Below are 20799 nucleotides of genomic sequence, written 5' to 3' on the forward strand. Positions count from 1 at the left end.
CTCTTAACCAACCTCATGGAAAGGCACAGTAATTTTAATCTACCCCCACCCTCAACATACACCTTTTAAGCTCATTTCCCTCACTTTGGAAAATGTACTGAAGATGTTACTGTACCAGGATTTTTCATGTACAATAAAGGGGGGGGAAACCAATTTGTTCTCTGCCATTCTGACTGCATTAGGCAATGCCATGCAGTATGGCCAGTCACACGTTCATTTCCACATGATGAACAACTCCTATTACCGTTCAGCAGTGCTATGCTTTCAAGAAACTATACTTGATGACACCTCTCAGAAATCTTTCAGTCCATCTTCTTTCCTCGGCAGACTCATTTGAAGTTGACAGCTCTCTTATGAGGCTTATAGCTCTCCACCTTTATTCCATCTTTTTGTCAAATATATAATTGTGTGCAGAAGGACAGCCTTCAATAGCTCTATTTCCAAAAAAAAGGTATTCTATCTCTTTAATCAAAAGAAAAGTCAATATAATGTATTTTCAAATGTAAATGCAATAAGGAGATAAAACATAGCTCTGACTGTGATCATTTGGCTTTGCAGGAATCACATATTGCGCAAACTCTGGAATTTTCTCTGTTTCAGAAAATAAAACTATGAATACATTGGGGAAAGTCTGTGACTGCAAGTCTATGACTGCAAAATAGATAGCTTTTGTTATTGTTGTTGTTCTCATTTACTATGCTAAAATATTTGAGCATCATCTCTCTGAAGCCAGTTCTTCATCATGTATGTCCAAGTTGTACAGTACAAGGAGAAATGGAACAAGATGGTGGTTACAGTGGCAAGATGCAAATTTATTTGGGCAAAAGTAATAGGTGCACAATATCAAGCATGCTCAGGTTTGTGCCAAGAAAACTGTTACGGATGAGGAATGGATGGGATGAGGTTTTTGCATCATACATGATTACGTTTTTCTGAACTTCATAAAAAGAGTCTTTTTGTTTAGGTGTGATTTCCTAGCTGCCACTAAGAAAATATACAGACCACACTGCTGGAGTATATAGAAATACCCTGGCTCAAACAGTAAGTAACATACACCACAGCAGCAGCCTCCCCAGGAACATGGTATTATTATTTTTTTTCAAAATTAATGAAAGAAATAGACTGAAAAGAGGAGGGGTAGTGACAGAGATTTCACAGACCATGTTGACTGCAGGCACCTATTTGAAAAGGAAGGGAATATTTCATTACATCTTTAATTAAAATGGGTTGTGCTTCCTGTTTCATTTTGCTCATTGTTTGGCTTTTCTTTTTAAAGCATATGAATAAGGTTGCCACTGTTTTTCCTCAGCTTGCTTCCTTCTGTGTCATTGCCTGAAGCCAAGGAGTGGTAAGAGCTGTGTTCCTCCACCCCTAAAAACACAAATTGAAACAAAGATAGAAACAAATGCAGGAGGGGAGGAAGAAGAAATAATAGTAATTTCTGGACTGGTATTCTCTGCAGTAGGTCACCGGGAGGCAAAATAGGGGTCCCATTGACTATAGCCAGCATCTCTTCTTTAGATGCTCCTTGAACCGTGAGATGAGCACAAATTGCTACTGTACTGGGGGCAGTGCAAACAGAAACCCCCCCAAAAAAGAGAGATGGAGAAAAGAAAGGTGAGTGTTTAGTTCAATGGGTGAACCAAAACAAATGGAATGAATGCCACAGAAATGGACGTTGTTGAATGGCCTTTGCACAGCAGAGGTAGATCAAGGTTTATAACAAACTGTTTACTGACCATTTACATTTACGATCAGGAGAAGCGGTCAGTTGAACAAGAGCTCACCTAAGTCTTTTCTTACTCATGTGACTCTAGCTTAATCCATCTAGTATTGCAGCCCAGCCCAGTTATGGCTGCGTTACTTATATCAATAGACCCAATAAGCTTTGGCCTCTATATTCTACCATTGTTTAAAGCTTTGTCTTTCCCTCTCCCCCACCCACCCACTTCCAAAACATTTCCACAGTACAGTGTATTTTGTAAGATGTGCTCTTCCAACGAAAAAAAGCACCACATTTTATGCCGCATAGATAGAATCCCTGTGCATACGCAAGCGCAGTGGGGAGGGAAGTGGTGGAAAGAATAAGGAGAGAAACTGAAGAATTCTGCATTTTAAGTGCTTTTTTTTTTTGTATTTGCACAGGTCATTTAAGGTCCTCATTCTCAGTCATAGCAAAACACTATCAAAACAAGAAGTCTTGCAAAATAGTTGCGCGTTTACATCTTAACAAATGCATTATTTTAACCTGCTAAAGCAGTAGGGATTTTTTTTTTTTTTTTTTGCAGAACTTCACAAACCATAAAACATGAATAAAAATGCATATCAACACCGCAGTGATGAACAGAAAATGTTTCTTGAAACGGATCAGGGAGAATGGGTTTTCATAGCTAGGAAGTAGATAATTGATAAGCTAAGAGAATATTTCCTATCTTTTTTCCTTCTTCTCTCAGCTACACAGCAAACAGCTCTAAAGTGCACTTTCCAAGTGTAGTTAGAGAACAGGAAGGAATGAAAAGTTTTTTTAAAAAACAGCCCTTATTAACTTTTCCTTCCATTTATTCTAGTGTAAACTCTAAAAAGCCTTTTTAAAAAGCAAGTTCTCATACACTCAACAGGTGATATGATCCTATGGGGTGGGGAAGCAATGAAAAAGGCAATTCATACCTACACCCCACTTGACTCCTCACAGACTGACATGTCAATTTTATTGCACACTTGGGGGGGAAATGGTTTGTCTACTTAAAAAAATAAAATAACAATGTTCTTCTTCAGCTGTGCTAACAGGTAGTTGTGTCTCCTCCCATTCCCAATGGCCCTGTCCACCTTTAATTCCAGTTCCAATCTCAGGGAGCACTTAATTGATTGAGGACATCTTCACTTGTTCGGTGGCTGTAGGAAAGAACCATAGGAACATATGACACAATTGTACATGGCCTTAAAACCCAAGTGAACGCTTATCAGGGAACCCTGGATGGGCCAGCAGTTCCAAGATAGGTGCACGTTGGTGTCTGAGTTAGATGCACATATGCTCATCTACACATTACATGTTTTCTGCAGAGCAAATGGAGTTTGTCACAGCAATCATGATGAGTATATCTCCATGACATGGTTGATATCACTTTAATGCTTCTGCTAGATTTACATTTGGGGAAAGTACTTAGAATTCTCTGGTGCAGTTCCATAGGACGGGCCCAGAGCAGTTAAAGTGGTATCAAATGACTGTAACTACATAATGCAGAAACACATGGTGTATGGAGATGCCCTCAAATCAAATGCTCACAGCTGTTCCATTGCAGTTTCATGGGGGTGGGTGGGGAGACCACCTTTGCTGCTGTTTTCTGAATTTCTTTGCCCCGGCAATTATATCAGCCCATGCCACTTTATATGACTGCGGAGGAATTTAAACTGTAATTCACAATGAATGCCAAACTTTTCACCACCAGTATGAAGGCCTCCTGACTAAGGCAACTTGCTGAGCTCTTAACCCAAGGCCCGTGCCCACTGTGTTCTAAATCAGGCTGCTCCTGTTCAACTGACCCATGAGAAAGGACTGGATGTCTTTGAAAATGGGGGTTGGAGCAACAGTTTGTTATAGGTTTCTTTACATTAGCATTTCACTGTCTGTTCCCACCTTACAAGGAGAGCAGTTCTTTGTTCTCCCAGCCCCACCCCATGGCTGTCCTCACTTTGGGTTTCTCCAGTCAGGTGACTTGTGCAACAGTGGGCAGAGGTCCATGGAAACCTCCCCCTCTGTCCGCTGTGATTGAACAGACAGAAAACAAGTGGAGAGAGTTTGCTTTGAGGTGCTGGGAGGAAGATACGGGGGCAGGCGAAAAAAGAACCTCTTTTTTGTGGGGAGAGGGCCATTTAGGGGCTGGGTTTTTTTGTTTTGTTTTGCTTCTCTAAATCTGTTAGGTATGCCATGGAACCACAGCAGTTCTTTCCTCTAATAGAAACTGACAAGACATAAAAGACAGAACTATTGGATGAACACACACAATGACTAGAAATAGAGAAGACAGTGAAAAGACTTAGTATTAGCTCTGAGAAACTGTCCGAAAAAATAAAATCCTGTATTAACAAGTGCAAAAACAAACCAAAAAAAGAAACTCCAAACATTAAAACACAGTGTATAAAATGGTGTGAGAAATTTAAGTCACCAGACAGCTTTTTAGTCAATAAAAAGCTGTATTTGATGTGTCCTTGTTTGGATTGTGGCCCGTCTGTTGAGTTTTACCTAGAAGGCCTTTGGAGGAGTGAACAGAGGGCAAAAGGATCCAGTCTCTCATGTCTGACTGCAGTATATGTGGGCCTGCTGTGTGCCTGTGGGAGGAGAGGGATTGGTTCTTTTATTCCTCATTGGTTGAATTATCTTCCAAATTTGTTATGCCTCCAAAGCCCAGTTCCGTTGAGTTCTGTGCTGCTGAGACCGTAAGTACTGTATGTAATAGAATTAATACGAGAACACACAGTTTAAGTCTGCTGTTACACAGTCTTGATGCTGATGAAACTGTGAGTGATGTCCGGTGACACATCATTGAGTCACTTGTTTTTATAGTCCCTTTGGATTGGTTATCTGATAATAGTCCCCATCTGACATCACAGCATTCTGGTTCTGCATTGGTTGGATAGTTGTCATAGAGCCCTGCAAAAAAGAAAGAAACAAAACACAGTCAACTCCAATGGCAAAGCAGTCTTCTGAATGTACCAACATGCCCCGGCTCAAGAATCAAGTAGTAAATGTATACAAATGATGCCTCGATAGACACTGTTGCTGTTTCTTTCGTCATAAATCACTTCAGGCTGATCTGTGTGGAAAAGGAGCACACTTGTTAAAGTAAACAAGAATTTGAAAAATGATAACCAACTGTTCGAATGTTTCCCAAAAGTTGCAAACCTGATGCACACCGGATAAGTCATTCAGAAAACTACCTCACCTGCCATGACCATCCACTTGTGATTATTTCTACCATTATCACCACCTAGTCTGATCTGAACTGAGCACTGTAGAATCCTTTGAGATACCATATCACATATGCTAAATGGTGTATACATTGATTAAATGAATAACAATTAAATGCAATTATTTGCATGTTTTGAAATTAGCTTGGTACAGTACTTACATATCTTGCCTACATTGCTTTCGTTTTGAATTTTGGCTCCGTCCTCCATACAACCTGGAGTGAATTATACTCCTGAAGGTGCTGACCATATAATTGTTTTTAAAACATAAAATAAACTACATACCTATCTGCTTATAAGTCAGTCATATTGACTTCAGTAGGACATGCTCCTGGGTAAGTGTGCAAGTGAGGTTTTCATTGCAGAGGTGGGCAGGTTTGTGTTTTGGGGAGTACAGCTCCTAAATCTCTGGGAGTCGCAATGCAAAAAAATATAAATCTAGTCATGTCTATTTCACGCAGTTGTTCTGTCATGGTTATAGTTCTCTTTAATTCTTCTTACCTTTCCTTCTGGGAGACAAATTATTATAGCTGAAAATAAGATTTGCATTCATTTGCATTCTAATTAGTTTAGTTTAAACAATATTTTGTACTGTTACACATTACAAAACATTACATTTCTACACTGAATTGTTTCACCATACCCACCCAAACAGGGCTACTGTATATTGCAGAAACAGCAGGCCAGTGTAAACATTCATTGCAGAAACCTTAATAACTATGGTAAGAATTCTTTTATGTTCAGGAGAAGCCTGCGGTACTAATAGGGAAGGAGAGCACCTCACCCAAGGTGTGTTTAAGTGAGGCATCTCCATTCACTTAGATCATCATGGGATGTCAATATTTATTTGTATGTTTTGTATAACACTGGAAGAGTAAATTCATGGTTGATTTCAGCTCTGAACTCATTACCCAAGGCTAGACTATTCCTGCAGGTAGCTAGAGCACATGAGCAATTGTTTCCACCTCTAACTAAAGGAAGAGAACAATGAAAAAAGCAAGTACCATAAAATGTATCCCCTTAAGAATTGCAGGATATGCTCTGCTCCATCTGAGCTTAGAAGTAACAGGTTGACCAGAATCCTGTTACTTATGTACAATAAAGCAAGTCATATGGTGAAAATCTCAGCAGCTAATTGCTGCTAGCTGAGAAGTCAACACTTGTATTTCTCATTGCACACTAGCCACGAGACTTTGCACTCAATGACAAGTGCAAGCATCAACTTCTTAACTAGTGTCAATTTGCTATTGAGATGTACACCATATGACTTATGCCAACCTATAGAATAGGATTCTGGCTATTAATTGTACTGCATTAATGCTGAATACATTACTTTTTCAGCCACAAAACCCAAAATGGCATCAATGAACCTAGTATTATGAAAATAACATTATGAATGTATCAGTAATATCCGTTTTGGACATGTAATTTGGTATGCACTCTATAAAGGAGATACGTGTTTGCAGACTCTCTTCGAAAAGAAAATATCCACCTTCAAAGGATCACATTAGAAACAAGGATTTGTTTACTAAGATTGTAGCTTTCTGGGGACTACAGCTCCCATTAATTTTTGTTGTATGGGTATACTGTGTATATACTTACAATGACAATAAATTATTATTATTATTAGGACAGAAGCTATTGTCAAAAACCTCAGCTTCTTCCCTGCATGGCTACATTGGGTTTCAGCGATCAGTTTTCTAGCACAAACACCCTCTCCATGGGACAGTGACCACAACTGAGACCTACCACTTTTTTTTCCTGATTTTTTTCCCTACTGCTTTCAGTTTCCCACATGCATTTATCATCCAGGAGGGCCTTCTCTCTTATAGCATCTGGTTTGCGAAATGTTCTCCTTAGAGATGGGTGTATTGTGCCATTTATGCCCTTTTAGACCATTGGGAAACTTATTTTTAAAAAAGTGTACTGGTGCTATATAAAATCTTTTTGTCAGACACTTTTGCTATGGATGAAGGACGCTGGTAAGGATAAGGGCAAAATATTCCCTTCCCCTCCATGCTAAATGTCTAACAATTTTGTGCCTTTTGGCCACCCTTATCAAAATATGCTTTTGCATTTTTTTAAAAAAATATCTTTTTGTTGATTATGTCATTCCAGCCAATGACAGTTATTATAGCCAGATCAACAACATCATGAAAGCCTATCGCTGTTAAGGAGACTCGTGGTGGAGTGTTTAAACTGCACTACTGCAGTCAAAACTTTGCTTACGTCCTGGGTTGATTCCCAGATTGAGGTCCACTCAACCTTCTATCCTTCCGAGGGTGGTAAACAGAGTTCCCAGCTCTGTTTACTGACAGCTGGGGCATGTGTAGCCTGAAAAATTAAATTGTAAAACTGCCAAGAGAGTGCTTTAAGTGCATAAGCAGCACACTTAGCCTTTCTTGCTTTAGATGTGGTACCACCACCACAAAGCCTACCCATTAGAAGACTTAGGACAATCCCTCTTGCTCCTTTCTCTGAATTGGCTTTGGAACAATGCAATACAAGTCAAGCAGGGCTGCAAAGTAAGGGAAGGAAATTACTGTAAAGGAGGCAGTGGATGGAAGAGCAAAACTGCCACCAAAAATAACAAAATAACAGAAAAAAATCCTGAAAGGTAGAAGGATTGCAAAACGTTTCAGACCATTTCTACCTCTGCCTGAGATTCCTTTGTATATTTTATACTCATTACATTATTTGTTTCTACCATTTTATGAAATTATTTTAACTGGTCATTTCTGTTTATTATCGCCAGTTTTAAGTTTTCTGTCTTGCCTTCAGGATAGATCGGAATGGCATTGGCAAATAAACTACACAACAAATACATAAGCCATAGGAATAGAACATTATTGCAAGACACTTTTCCAGGACATCTTTGCAGTCCTGGATCTTACAGTCTTGATCTGTCACACAGGCTGTTTGCTCTCTATCGCTCTCTAGACTGCATTGAACTTTAGATCAGGTATCTAAACACCAGCATATAGCTTCATTGCAGGCATTCATACTGTAGTTACCCATGTAGAAGTATTGTACTCTGTGTGGCAATCTTGAGACTGCTTCTCAGAATGCTACTTGGGATTTCTACCTCTTCTCAATTAGGTTAGCATGTTTTAAATTTATGATTTATTAATTTTGGAAAAGAATTACACTGCTACCCATTATGGATTGTTCCAAAAATCCCAACAAAGTTTGCAGCAATAAAGTCAATAAAAGACAACAAAAACCAATATTAAAACAGTAAATATTTTATTGGCTAAAGAGTCAAGGAAACACTTGAGCAAACAAGACTTCAAGTGCCATCATAAATATTGGACACTGCAATATGTGTACCTCTTCTTACCTCTTTCACCACTGCGCTGGTACCCATGGGTACGAGTGGAGAATATACTAGAAGCAAGCAATCCTGTTACAATGACACACGTGGCTGTCTAATATTTGTCCTGTGCTATGCTTGTTTCTGAGAGGAAAGCGATGACAAACCTAGACAACATTTTAAAAAGCAGAGACATCACCTTGCCGACAAAGGTCCACATAGTCAAAGCTATGGTTTTTCCAGTGGCGATGTATGGAAGTGAGAGCTGAACCATAAAGAAGGCTGACTGCCGAAGAATGGATGCTTTGAACTATGGTGCTGGAGGAGACTCTTGAGAGTCCCCTGGACTGCAAAGAGAACAAACTTATCCATTGAAAGAAATCAACCCTGACTACTCACTGGAAGGACAGATCCCGAAACTGAGGCTCCAATACTTTGGCCATCTCATGAGAAGAGAAGACTCCCTGGAAAAGACCCTGATGTTAGGAAAGTGTGAAGGCAAGAGGAGAAGGGGACGATAGAGGACGAGATGGTTGGACAGTGTCATCGAAGCTACCAACACGAATGTGACCCAACTCCAGGAGGCAGTGGAAGACAGGAGGGCCTGGCCTGCTCTGGCCCAGGGGGTCATTAAGAGTCGGACACAACTTAATGACTAAACAACAACATGCTTGTTTCCTTCTGCCCTGTGTGAGCACCCACCTGTTCACCAATACCACACCAGGCAGGGAGAAATGCCTGCTACAGCTACACAAAGCAAAGGATTTTTCTACTGTATTTTTATTCACTTTTTTATGGTGCAATGAAGGACTCCTCATAACCTGGTTCTATTTTGGAATAAAAACAATACAGGTAAGTTAGGAACAACCCCCCCCCCCCCATGAGGAAATGAGGAGAATTCTGGAGAGATTGCTAAAAGGGATAAATGGTTCCTTAAGGCTACATGGGAGACTTTTATAGCCACTTCATTCAATTGAAATTGAATTCAGAGGCAGCTACTGTGCTTGACCAAGCTGAAAATATGATAATTTTTGCAATTTCCCTTTACACCTGGCCATTATGTTAGGGAACAAGGTTAGTCATTTGCTCATTGGTGCATCTCAGTTTGGAGAGCTAATGGCTCTCGTTAGAGGGCTCCTTTTGAATTGCACTAGCCCAGAATACTTTGCCAGTGCTAAGCCCTCTGAAACTGAGGATCCAGGAAATGCACCCCAGGGTTCCACTGGAACCCTGCAGACAACACTGGCATGCTGTACTCTTGCTCATGTGTAGGCTACAGACAGCAACTCAGGACATGTACCCCATCATCTTCCACAGTTTGCCTTTGCCATGTTATACTGAAGGATCAGGGTCTAATAAGCCACCCTATCGCTCCACTTTTCGGTTATATGGCTGGACTGGGGATTGGAGTGTGTGTGACTGTATTACAGTGGTCCCAATCCTTCCTGATAGCTGGAACTCAAAAGATTATGCTAGGGGAGCACTATTTGACACAATTTCCTTGGCCTATATTATGTAACATCTATAGAAAGCTAGGGACGTGGTGGCGCTGCGGGTTAAACCACTGAAGCCTCTGTGCTGCAAGGTCAGAAGACCTGCAATCATAAGATCAAATCCACGTGACGGAGTGAGCCCCCGTCACTTGTCCCAGTCCTGCCAACCTAGCGGTTCAAAAGCATGCAAAAATGGGAGTAAATGAGAGACCTTTGGGTAGTGTGGGCGGCATATAAATTAAATAATTAAAAAAAAAATAAATAAACAGGTACCACCTTGGTGGGAAGGTAAACGGCATTCCGTGTCTAGTCACGCTGGCCACGTGACTACGGAGGATTGTCTATGGACAAACGCTAGCTCTATGGGTTGGAAACGGAGATGAGCACCGCCGCCTAGAGTCGGACACAACTGGACAAATTGTCAAGGGGAACCTTTATAGAAAGCTAGTGGAAGATACCATTTAAAACTTTCAGAGAGCGATGTCACTCCCTAATATGCTAATGATCCTCAATTCTGTACCTTCTTACCATCTAACACTTAGTCAATACTCTTGAAAAATTCCTGAGCTTAATAATGGGCAGGATGACAATGAACAAGCTGAGATTAAATCCTAAGAAGATGGAGGTGGTGCTGGTAAGGAGACATTTAGGCATGGAGCTTGGGATTCAATGTGTTCTGGAAGGAATTTTAATTCTGCAACAGGCGAGGTTTGTCATCTGGGGATAATAGTTAATTCTTGACTGGATTCCCAGGTGGCAGTAGTGACGAAGAGTACCTTTGCACAACTTGGTTTCATGCACCAGCTATGACCTTTCCTGAGTTCACTTGGTCTGGCAACACTCATCCAAGCCTTATTTGCTTCATGCCTTGACTAGTGTGATGGGCTCTAAGTGGAGTTAACTTGGTAGAGGATCTGGGATTGACCGTTTGTGCAGTATGTGTCATCTAGGCTGCTAAACAGTACACAGTACTGAGATCATATGAACCGGATATGAAATCTTTACTGATTTGCCAATTGCTTGTTCCCCATAAGTCAGAATTGTTTTGCTGGCACATGAGGATGAGGATGACTAGATTCAGTTCAAGCTGTTGCTTTTAATCTTTGAAGCCTTACATACCTGCCTTGTTATGAACCTTTTCACATTCAGGAGAGGCTTTCTTGAAAATACCACTTGTTTCAGAGGTAGGGGGCTTTTTCCTGTGTGGTTCCCAGATTGTGAAATGCCCCTTCTCAAGAGTCACAAACAATTTCCACTTTCACCTGCCTTTAGGAAGGGTGTGAAGACTCACCTTTTAATACTGAGCTATGGTTGTTTTTAATTTAATGGTAATGGTATTATCTGTTTAACAGTTTATTGATTTGAATTCTTTGCATGGCTTTGATTATTTTATTTTAGTTTATTTTAATATTTTATGGTTAAATCTTTTTGTTAATGTTATTTTTGTGATGTTTTATGATTCTGCCTTGGGCACTATTTGAGCACTATTTAGTTGTGGAAAGATGTCTAAAGGTGTAATAAGATATAATTAATAAAAGATGTCATTAATTAAAATGTAATAAATAATAATTTAAAATGTGCTCAAATTTTAGTCATCTGCTGTGTACAGGGCTGTTTTCCTCATAAGCAAGAAACAGCTGGGGGGGGCTAGACAAATGTACCTGTTTTTGCCACAGAGGTCTCTTTTTTGTGCCAGTCAATAAAACACATTATGACCAAAAAATGCCCCAAACTGTTTTTCAGTTAATCTTGATGCCAGAAGTAGAAGTGATATGTTCTGCTTGTCAGCAGATTCACACTATCAGGAAATGTTGATGTTTATTTCACGGCAGAATGCTGGAATTCGCTAGATTCAGGAAATAAACCACAAGAAATGTGTATATATAGACACACTAATTTCATTTTACTTTTATTTGATCTTGTGTTTCCTGCTCTGGATGTTCACACAGAACACATTCTATTTGATTAAGCAATCACTTGAAATGTTGGTGGTGTTGACCTGACTCTGCTTTCTACACTGTATAGCTAGGGTAGAACACAGCTTTTGCTGTTAACTGAGATACACTATGTGTAGCACTTATGTTGCTTGTACACCATTGTAAATGTCATAGTTCCTTTCACCAAGAATACTGGGAGTTGTGTCCTTTTGCAAAAAAAAAAAAAAGCCACACACAAACACAAAAACCCACAAAAGGTAGAATTTTGCGGCGGGGTGGGGAGGGAATGGATACTAAGCTACGGAAGCCTTTGAGTGTGAAGGTTCACCCTTACAACATACAGTACTTCATTCCTTGTTCATTTAATATAAAGTGAAATGTCTATTATTCTCCACTAGGTGTCTCCAGTCACCTTTTTCAAATTACAGTACTGTAATAAAAATGAGGTGCCATGCAGAGATTTGAAAACGCCACCACTTCTCCATAGCTCACTGTGTCCTTCTTATTGGCTGTATGGAACTTGCTATGTCTCTGCTCTGCAGCCAACACACTGAGATCCTGGGAGCTGGGCTTAATCTTAAAAGCTCTCTATGGATCCTTGTGGAGCAGTGACTGTGGGAACATTTGATGGGCCTGTGCCCTTCTCAGGGAAAGATCGTGTGATCTGGATTCTCAGCTTAGTATTTGTTCATATATTTGGACTCTAAAGGCTGCAGGAACAGAACCACTGCAAGGAGCATGAAGATCCTCAGTTTCCAAACTCTCTTTTTTTCAGATTAATTAAAAAGGTAAAGAAAGCAACACCTTGTGATCAGGTTGAACTGATGAGGTGTCCCTCTCTACTTATTCTGCAAGCTGGGCGGGGGGGGGGGTTGCTAGTGAAGGACCTGATTCAATTTCTCCCTTGTGGGATGATTTTGGCAGGTATGGCTATTTGGAAAGCAAAGCTCCCTTCTCACAGTAAGTTTTCCAGGGAGGAGAAGCACTCCCTATCATTTTGTAATATCAGTTATGCATCTTTCAGAGTTAAGAATAAGGTCTGCAGCCCTGCATATTCAGCAGATTTAATTAGCCATGATATTGTATGCATATATTAGAGTTAATAGCAGTGTCAAAAGCAGGTATGATAAAGGATAGTTCTTACTAAATAATTAATGATGCTCCCTGCAGTATTTCGCAGTATTTCTTTTCTCCCACTATATTAAGATGAAAAACTGACCTTAAGAAGAACTTGTTCTTTTTACTGATGTACTGTACTTGCTTTGCTTTTTGAGTTACAGAAATATAGAATGGGGAAATTTATACATTGCCCCAGCATGTGTTCTTCATCTCGAAAGGAGTCTCAGTTCACATATCTACCAAACTACATGAGATATTTTAAATGCATGTGTCATCACAAGTGAATAAATCCAGCCACATGGCCTCTTTCCCCTTTTTCCAGTGGACATGGCTGTATGACACACTGTGTGCAGAATGTAAAGAAAAGTGGTAGCACCGCAAGTGTAGGTACATTTGTTTTATGAGCTCATTCTTAAGAGATATAAACAGTTCAGGATGTAAGTCTTAGCTTGTCTCGTCTTCACGGACAGGAAGAAAGAATTTTGCTATTCTTCTCCTCATCTGTAAAGACTGCCCAAGATTTCATTGCGTACTTAAATCATTCCTCACATTGGCGAAGATGATTGCAACAGAACAATCAAGTAATGACTGCGGATTTGTTTTGTGCGCATCTGCTGATTTTTAAGCCTTGATTTTAAATCTATATCTTTCTGAACCATCCGCCAGTTGTTTTACGCTTGCTCTCTGTGCTTATCAGAGCTAAGAGAAGCCTTTGTCATGTTTGCAGCAGAAGACAAGAAATCCTGCGAATTCCTCACCAAATTGTCTCAAACAAGCCAAACAGTCAAAATGGACAAGGAAGAACTTAGCGAGTATGCCTACTCAGAGTAATCTAGTGTACACCTCAGGGGTTGGAGAAATTTCTTTTGAGCTACAATTTCATACTCTCCCAGCCAGCATGGCCATATGCTGGCTGGGGCTTCTGGGAGTTGTAGTCCAAAAAGCAACTTTTCCAAGCTCTCAGGACAGGTTAACACTCAATCTGTGGCCAACCAGGAACTACTTCTGCAGCTGCCATTCTAAAACTGCAGTGCAGCAGGTAGGTGAGGACTATATTGTGCTATGCTAGTTAGGCAGCAAATGCTGGATTATGAGTTCACTGAAAAGGTAAACATATATAACTTCTTTCTTTGCATTCTGACCAATCAACAGAACATGAAGCTTTACCTACACTGGGGTTAGCAATATGTCACACACATCCCACTAGCTATTTTGGACAATTCCCATCCCTTCGTGTGAGGCCAGCAGGGCCAACACAGAGACTTGTGGAAGGTGTAGTCTAAAACTTCTGTCAGGTTGCCACCTTGATGTCCCTTGATCTAGGCAGCTCTAGAAGAGTAAAGCCACCCAGTAACTATTGAGCAGGTCCCATGAATGAGAAATTAAAAAAGACCATTACAGTAGAATTATACTCAAGAAATGCCATGAAAAGAGAACAAATAGAATGAATTGTATATGAGACAGTTGACTCAAGTTGAGACAGTGATGGGCAGGGAGGAGGGTAGGGCTCTGAACCTATGGGGACTATTTGAATGATGTACAGATATAAGGAGAAAGAGAAGATTTTTCTGGCTTCTGATGGTGGAGAAAACAGCACTGTCAGCAAAAGGGGCTGAAGTGGGATTCTGGCCAGGAAGGGAAGGTACAGGGATCCACAGAGATGAGGGGCTTTCACAGGCTTGGCTATTCCTTCTTCAAAGTGAAGAAAGCCTCAGAGCTCTGGTCAATTACAGTGGTGCCTCACTTAACGACGATAATCCATTCCAGGAAAATTGCCGTTAAGTGAAAACATCGTAAAGCGAAAATAAAAAGCCCACTGAGACGCATTGAAAACCTTTCAGTGCATTCCAATGGGCTTAAAACTCACCGTCCAGTGAAGATCCTCTATACAGCGACCATTTTTGCTGCCTGTATAGTGAGGAATCAATCCCTAAACACAGCGGGGAGCCATTTTATTTACCTGGTGGCCATTCTGAAACTGCCGATCAGCTGTTGAAAAATCATTGTTTTGTGAAGAATCAGTTCCCGAATCAGGGAACCAATCATCGCAAAGCGAAATCCCCCCCACTTGGACCATCGTTTTGCGATCGCAAAAAGATCATCGTAATGTGGATTTGTCGTAATGCAGGGCAATCATAAAGCGAGGCACCACTGTACAATTATTGTAGTACAGGCATACCTCGGTTTATGAAAGTAATACGTCCTCTGGGACATTATGTAATGGAGAAATTTCATAAACCGAATGGCAGATTGTGCTAGGAACGGGGGTGGCACTAGAAAACTCCAGGCACAATGCTTCCTGGAGAAACCCTTTTGTACGGGGGGGGGGACGTAAACTGGGGCATTATTTTCTATGGATTTCAGCTCATAAACTGAAACTGACGTAAACCGAGGTACCACTGTATGCCTTCAGTGAACCTCACTGCCGAAGCGTATTGTCAGGAGCTGGCCCACACTGCCCTGGCAGCTGCAGGATTGAGGCCAGCCTGATTCAGCCTGGTGTTTGCAGGCCTGGAAACCTTGAGGAAAGGCCTGTTTAAGGAGTGGTTCTCCCTCCCAGAACTTGTCTCAGCAACAAAAGTTTTTGGCCATGCCTTGCTGTTCCTGATCCCCTGTGTCCCAGTATTCCTACATCTCTGTGTCTTGACTCCAGTGTTCCTGTCCTGCTTCTGTTCCTGCCTTGGCCCCTGCTCTTGCCTCTGCTTGCCTCCTGCATCTCGGCACCTTGTTCTGGCTCTGCTCTCCCAGCCTTGTGCTCCCGCCTCTGTTGGTCACAACCAACTGCATAGCGAGTGCCTTGGGACTTGATGCCCTCGCACCTGGTGATAAGCTGCCTGGGATATCTTGGACTGTGACACGCGTGCTCATAAAAGCTTTTAGAGTCTGCCATACCTGTACAGATGAAACTTGATAATCCTCCATAGATGACATCATCGTTGTCTGGTAATATAAACGGACACCTTGTCTGAACCTCCAAACAGTATTGCTTGCAAGGAATTGTGTGGTTGCAGTGAGACTGTGTGACTTCAAATAACTGGGAACAGAGCCAGGCTTTGTAGACAGTCTAAGAGGAAGAAGGAGGAGGGAAAAGAAAGAAGAAAAACTAGTCAGACATATGGACGAAACCAAGCAGCAATGCTCAGATTATCTTTTACACAAATATGTGTATGAATATGTATTTTACATATTATATGTATGAATACACTGCAGGGTGCTTTGATCCTTTAGGAGAAAGATATTCTGTATAAATATATATAACAGAGGATAATATTCTAGGAGACTAGCACTTAACTATTTTTCTTAGTGTGTTATTTATGTTCCATTTCCAGGAAATAATCTTCCTATGTTAATTTACTAATGTCCCATTGTGACAAACCCAGACCTACTGGGATCTGCCACACGTTACACTAAGCTGCCACCAACCATTCCCTGTAAGAAGTCACACAGACCAGGGATGGATTTTTAAACAATAAAAAGAATAAGGTTTATTTTAAATACACACAGGGAAAATAAAACAATCAGGTGAATAAGATAAAGTAACGTGGCTTATTCTCACACATACAAGCATACAGTTTGGTTCACCCAGAACCCTTAACTTGAAGCACAGACCCTGAACCTATCAGTTCTGGCTAACCAACAGACACCTGAACCTATCAGGTTGGTACTCTGACACACAGTAGTACCCTGTCTGACACACAGACTCCCACAACAGCTTCTTCTTCCCAGCTGCTGCTTCGTCACAACCCAGTGTCTCTCAGCATCTCCTAGTGTGTCTCTCTTCACCACACACGCTCCACATATATATACAGTACAGCCCCTCCTCCTGATGTCCCGCCTTCCACTCCCCATAGGATGGAACTTTCCCTCCAAACCCATGACAGACAGGTAACATCAGTGCTGTATGTAACACCTCCCCTCTTTATAAGTTGTTTTGTAGGGGGAAAGCTAAGGTGCTTTTCACCAAAAAACAACCTGAATAAAATACACAAAAACAGTTATACATACCATATTATACTTACTTATACTTACATTCTAAGTTAAACCATAGCAAATAGGCATTTAAACATTTACCATATACATTACATCAATTTACCTTTATTCATACAAACCAAATTCAAAAAACAGGTACATTTAACTTTTTGTCATCATTATATACACATAGTCCATGTTTCTTTCGCCGTCTTCATTCTTCAGGTCTTCTTGATAAGGCGTCAGCAACACAGTTCACTGACCCTCTGACCACCTTCACTTCAAAGTCATAGTCCTGTAGGTTTAAAGCCCACCTCATAAGTTTGCTATTGTGGGTTTTCATTGTCTTTAACCATTGCAATGGTGAATGGTCAGTACACAGAATAAAATGTCTTCCCCAGATGTAAGGCTTGGCCTTCTGGATCGCGTAGACTATGGCCAAACACTCCTTCTCCACGGTTGCCAAATGTCTCTCACCTTTTTGAAGTTTCCTACTCAGGTAGGACACTGGATGCTGGTCACCATTCTCATCCTCCTGGCACAGAACTGCTCCTACCCCGCTGTTAGACGCATCGGTGTAGATGATGAACTCCCGGTCGAAGTCTGGAGCCCGCAGGACTGGATAGTTGATTAACGCCTCCTTCAACCTCTGGAACGCCGCCTCACAGTCGCTGGTCCACGGGATGCGGTCATCAGCCTTCTTCCTCGTCAGATCGGTCAGCGGAGCCGCAATCTCGCTAAACCTCGGGATGAACTTTCTGTAGTAGCCCACCAACCCAAGAAATGATTTGACTTTTTTCTTGGTGTTGGGTCTAGGCCAATCACGAACAGCTTCTATTTTGGCCTCCAGGGGTTTTATCATTCCTCCCCCTACCATGTGACCCAAGTATTTTATTTCTGGGCTACCCAGCTGACACTTGCTGGCCTTTACTGTTAGCCCTGCTGCACTTAACCTCTGCAGCACTAACTCCAGGTGTATCAGGTGATCTTCCCAGGTATTACTGAAGATCCCTATGTCGTCAATGTAGGCCACTGTAAAGTCACTGAGCCCTGCCAAGGTCTGGTCCATCAGCCTTTGGAATGTGGCTGGTGCATTTCTGAGACCAAAGCTCAGGACTCGAAACTCATAGAGACCAAAAGGGCTGCAAAAGGCAGTCTTTTCTTGATCCCTGGGATCAATTCTTAATTGCCAATATCCCTTTACCAGGTCCAATGATGAGATGAACCGACAACCCCCTATGGTTTCAATCAGGTTGTCTAGCCTGGGCATTGGGTAGGCATCAGGAGTGGTTACACGGTTTAATTTCCTGTAATCAACACAAAACCTAATGCTCCCATCAGGCTTGTCCACAAGGACTATCGGAGAGGACCAAGGACTAGAAGAGGGGACGATTATGTTCTCCCTCAGCATCTCGTCCAGCTCCTTCCGCACCTTGTCCCTATAGGGTCCCGTTACTCGGTATGGGGATACTGCCTGCGGGGGTGCATCCCCTGTGTGGATCCGATGCATCACTCCCTTCACTATCCCCGGCTTGTTGGAAAACACCTGTTGATATTTACTAAGCAGCATTTTTAGTTCTTGCTGCTGGTCTTGGGTGAGTGCAGGACTGATCTTTACCTCCTCTGGGTTGTATTTTACTTCCCCTCTACCCTCCCAGAAGGGTAATTCCGCTTCCTCACTCTCAGCCGCTTTTATCGCGAATAAAACCCTCTGTTCCCCTCTGTAGTAGGGTTTTAGGGCATTCACATGAACCACCCTCCTTGCTTGGTTCTCCTCCTGCTCTATTAGGTAGTTCAGGTCTGACATCTTGGAAATGACCCTATATGGTCCTGCCCATTTGAGCTGCAGTTTATTCTCTCTGCAGGGCCTAAGCCAAAGCACTTCCTCCCCTGGGTCAAAGTGCCTCTCTCTAGCTTTGTGGTCATACCATGTTTTCTGTCTGACCTTCTGAGCTTGCAGGTTTTCTGCTGCCAGCTCTAGATTTCTCCTTAGGTCATTCATCAAGGTGTCTATGTAAGTCACAACGTCTTGTGGGTCATCCTGGGTGATCTGCTCCCAATTTTGTTTGATCAAATCAAGGGGCCCTTTCACCCTTCTCCGCTGTGTTTTGTTCACTCCTAAGTGTGCAGCAAACATGTCAGAGTGACCCCTTTGTAAGATCATGGGGCGATACTTTTCAGGTACCACCAGCTGACTTCTGATCCCATCTCCCCCTTTTGAGATATTCCTCAGGGTTTCTCTATATAACATCCCCTTTTCCTCCAGAAATCTCACTGGGGTTTCAGGTGTTAGCTGGGCGTCAGTCACCTGTTCAAAACACTTTTGGAGAGTGGCGTCTGCCTTTTGCTCCTGTCCAAATCTGCTGTCTGTGGTCAAGGTTTCCACCACAGCTTCTGAACTCCCCTCTGCTTCCGTCTCTGGCTCATCATTACCCCCCTGAACTGTCCCTGTGGTGGCTTGTGAGCGTGTAATCACTAGCACCCGTTTCACATGTTCAGCCAGGTCATTTCCCACGAGCACGGCTGCTGGCAGAGTCGATGAAATCGCTAGCCGCCAATCTCCCCTCCAGCCTTGAAAGTTGACAGGTACCTCTGCTACTGGCAGAGAGATTACCTGCCCCTCAATCCCTGCTACCTTCATGCTCTCATTTGGGATTATAAACTCCCGAGGAATAATATCTGGATGGCACAGGGTTACCTGGGAACAAGTGTCCCGCAGCCCCCTATACTGACGGTCAAGTATTCCTACGTCCACCCCTGCTGTCTCAAACAACGGAGAATCTGTTTTCACCAGCAAGCAGCGCTTTACCTCTATAAGAGGACCATTTTCCTCAGCCTGATCAGCAGCGGTAGCTGTTCCAGACTGAGTAGTCATGGCAACAGGCTCCCTCTGTGACACTGAGCCTTGCTCTTTCTGGACACAGAACACAGCTTTTGGCTTGGTTCCACTAGACTCCTGAGGCACCATTCCTTTTAGCTGCTTTAATTTCTCACACTCTGAGATTAGATGACCCTTTCCCTGACAGAAATAACATTTTCTGGTGTATTTTGATTCTCTCTCATCTTGTTTTGGTTTTCCCTCCAAAATCTGAGGTCTTAGTTTCATGTCTGAGGGCTTCCCTTCACCATGGGCCCCTCCCCCTTGCTGGCTTTTCCCTGGTCCCTGAGAGTACTTGCTGTAGGTTTCTTTGGGTTTCCCTACAGATCTCCCCTCACCCAAGGGCTTTCTTATTTGGGAAATAAAATCTGCGATCTCTGCGGCTGCTGCCACAGATTTCGGTTTCCTTTCCCTCACCTGGAATTTCAATTCCCCATGCAGGACTGAATAGAACTGTTCCAGGGCTATCAAGTCTTTAAGCTGCTCATAGGTCTCTGTTCCCTCCTGCGATAGCCATTTCTCAAGCAGCCTCACCAATTGGGCCCCCACTTGGGTAAAAGTCTGTTCTGGTTTCTTGGTGAGGGACCTGAATCTTTGTCTCAGCTGCTCTGCATTTATCCCATGTCTGGCAAACACCAGTTTTTTAAACTCTGCAAAATTTTTCATCAGTTCCTCAGGCATCTCGGCATAAACCTCAGCCAGGCTACCACTGATTAAAGATCGCATGATGGTCATCTTCTCAGTTTCCCTCACTGAGAAGTCCACAAACGCTCTTTCCACTAAGGAAAAGAACACCTCAGGACAATCTCCCTTGTGGTACACAGGGAATTTCTTCAGGTCAGCTTTAGACAGTTGGCCTCCCTCAGAATCCCTATTGTTATTATTGTTCTGATTCATCAGTTCCAATTTTTTTAATTCAAACGCCATTTTCTCTCTCTGCAATTCCCTCTCCATTTCCATTCTCTCTCTCTCTAATCTTTCTTCTTTTTCCAATTGCCTCATCCTCAGTTCATGCTGTTGGGCTATGAGCAATTTTCTGAGTTCTGGGTTCTGCTCTCCTGTGCTGTCACCTTGCACTGAGCCAAATTCATCCTCAGAACCTTGGTCAATCTGGGGGTCTTTCAC

The 20799-nt window shown here is 42.2% G+C and overlaps 1 protein-coding gene across 1 annotated transcript in view; it reads right to left on the reverse strand.

Annotated features, from left to right (window-relative positions):
* Nucleotides 1-437: 437 nt before the first annotated feature.
* Nucleotides 438-20799, reverse strand: part of NALF1 (NALCN channel auxiliary factor 1) — a 484400-nt gene continuing 464038 nt past the window's right edge. The window contains exons 2-3 of the mRNA XM_072994625.2: nt 15720-15891; nt 438-4648 (exon numbers count right to left, since the gene is read on the reverse strand). Of these exons, the coding sequence (XP_072850726.2) occupies nt 4353-4648; nt 15720-15891 (468 nt within the window). The 3' untranslated portion in view covers nt 438-4352. The remainder of the gene's footprint in view (nt 4649-15719; nt 15892-20799) is intronic.

The sequence above is a fragment of the Pogona vitticeps genome, chromosome 3 (assembly GCF_051106095.1).
Source record: "Pogona vitticeps strain Pit_001003342236 chromosome 3, PviZW2.1, whole genome shotgun sequence".
Lineage (NCBI taxonomy): Eukaryota > Metazoa > Chordata > Lepidosauria > Squamata > Agamidae > Pogona > Pogona vitticeps.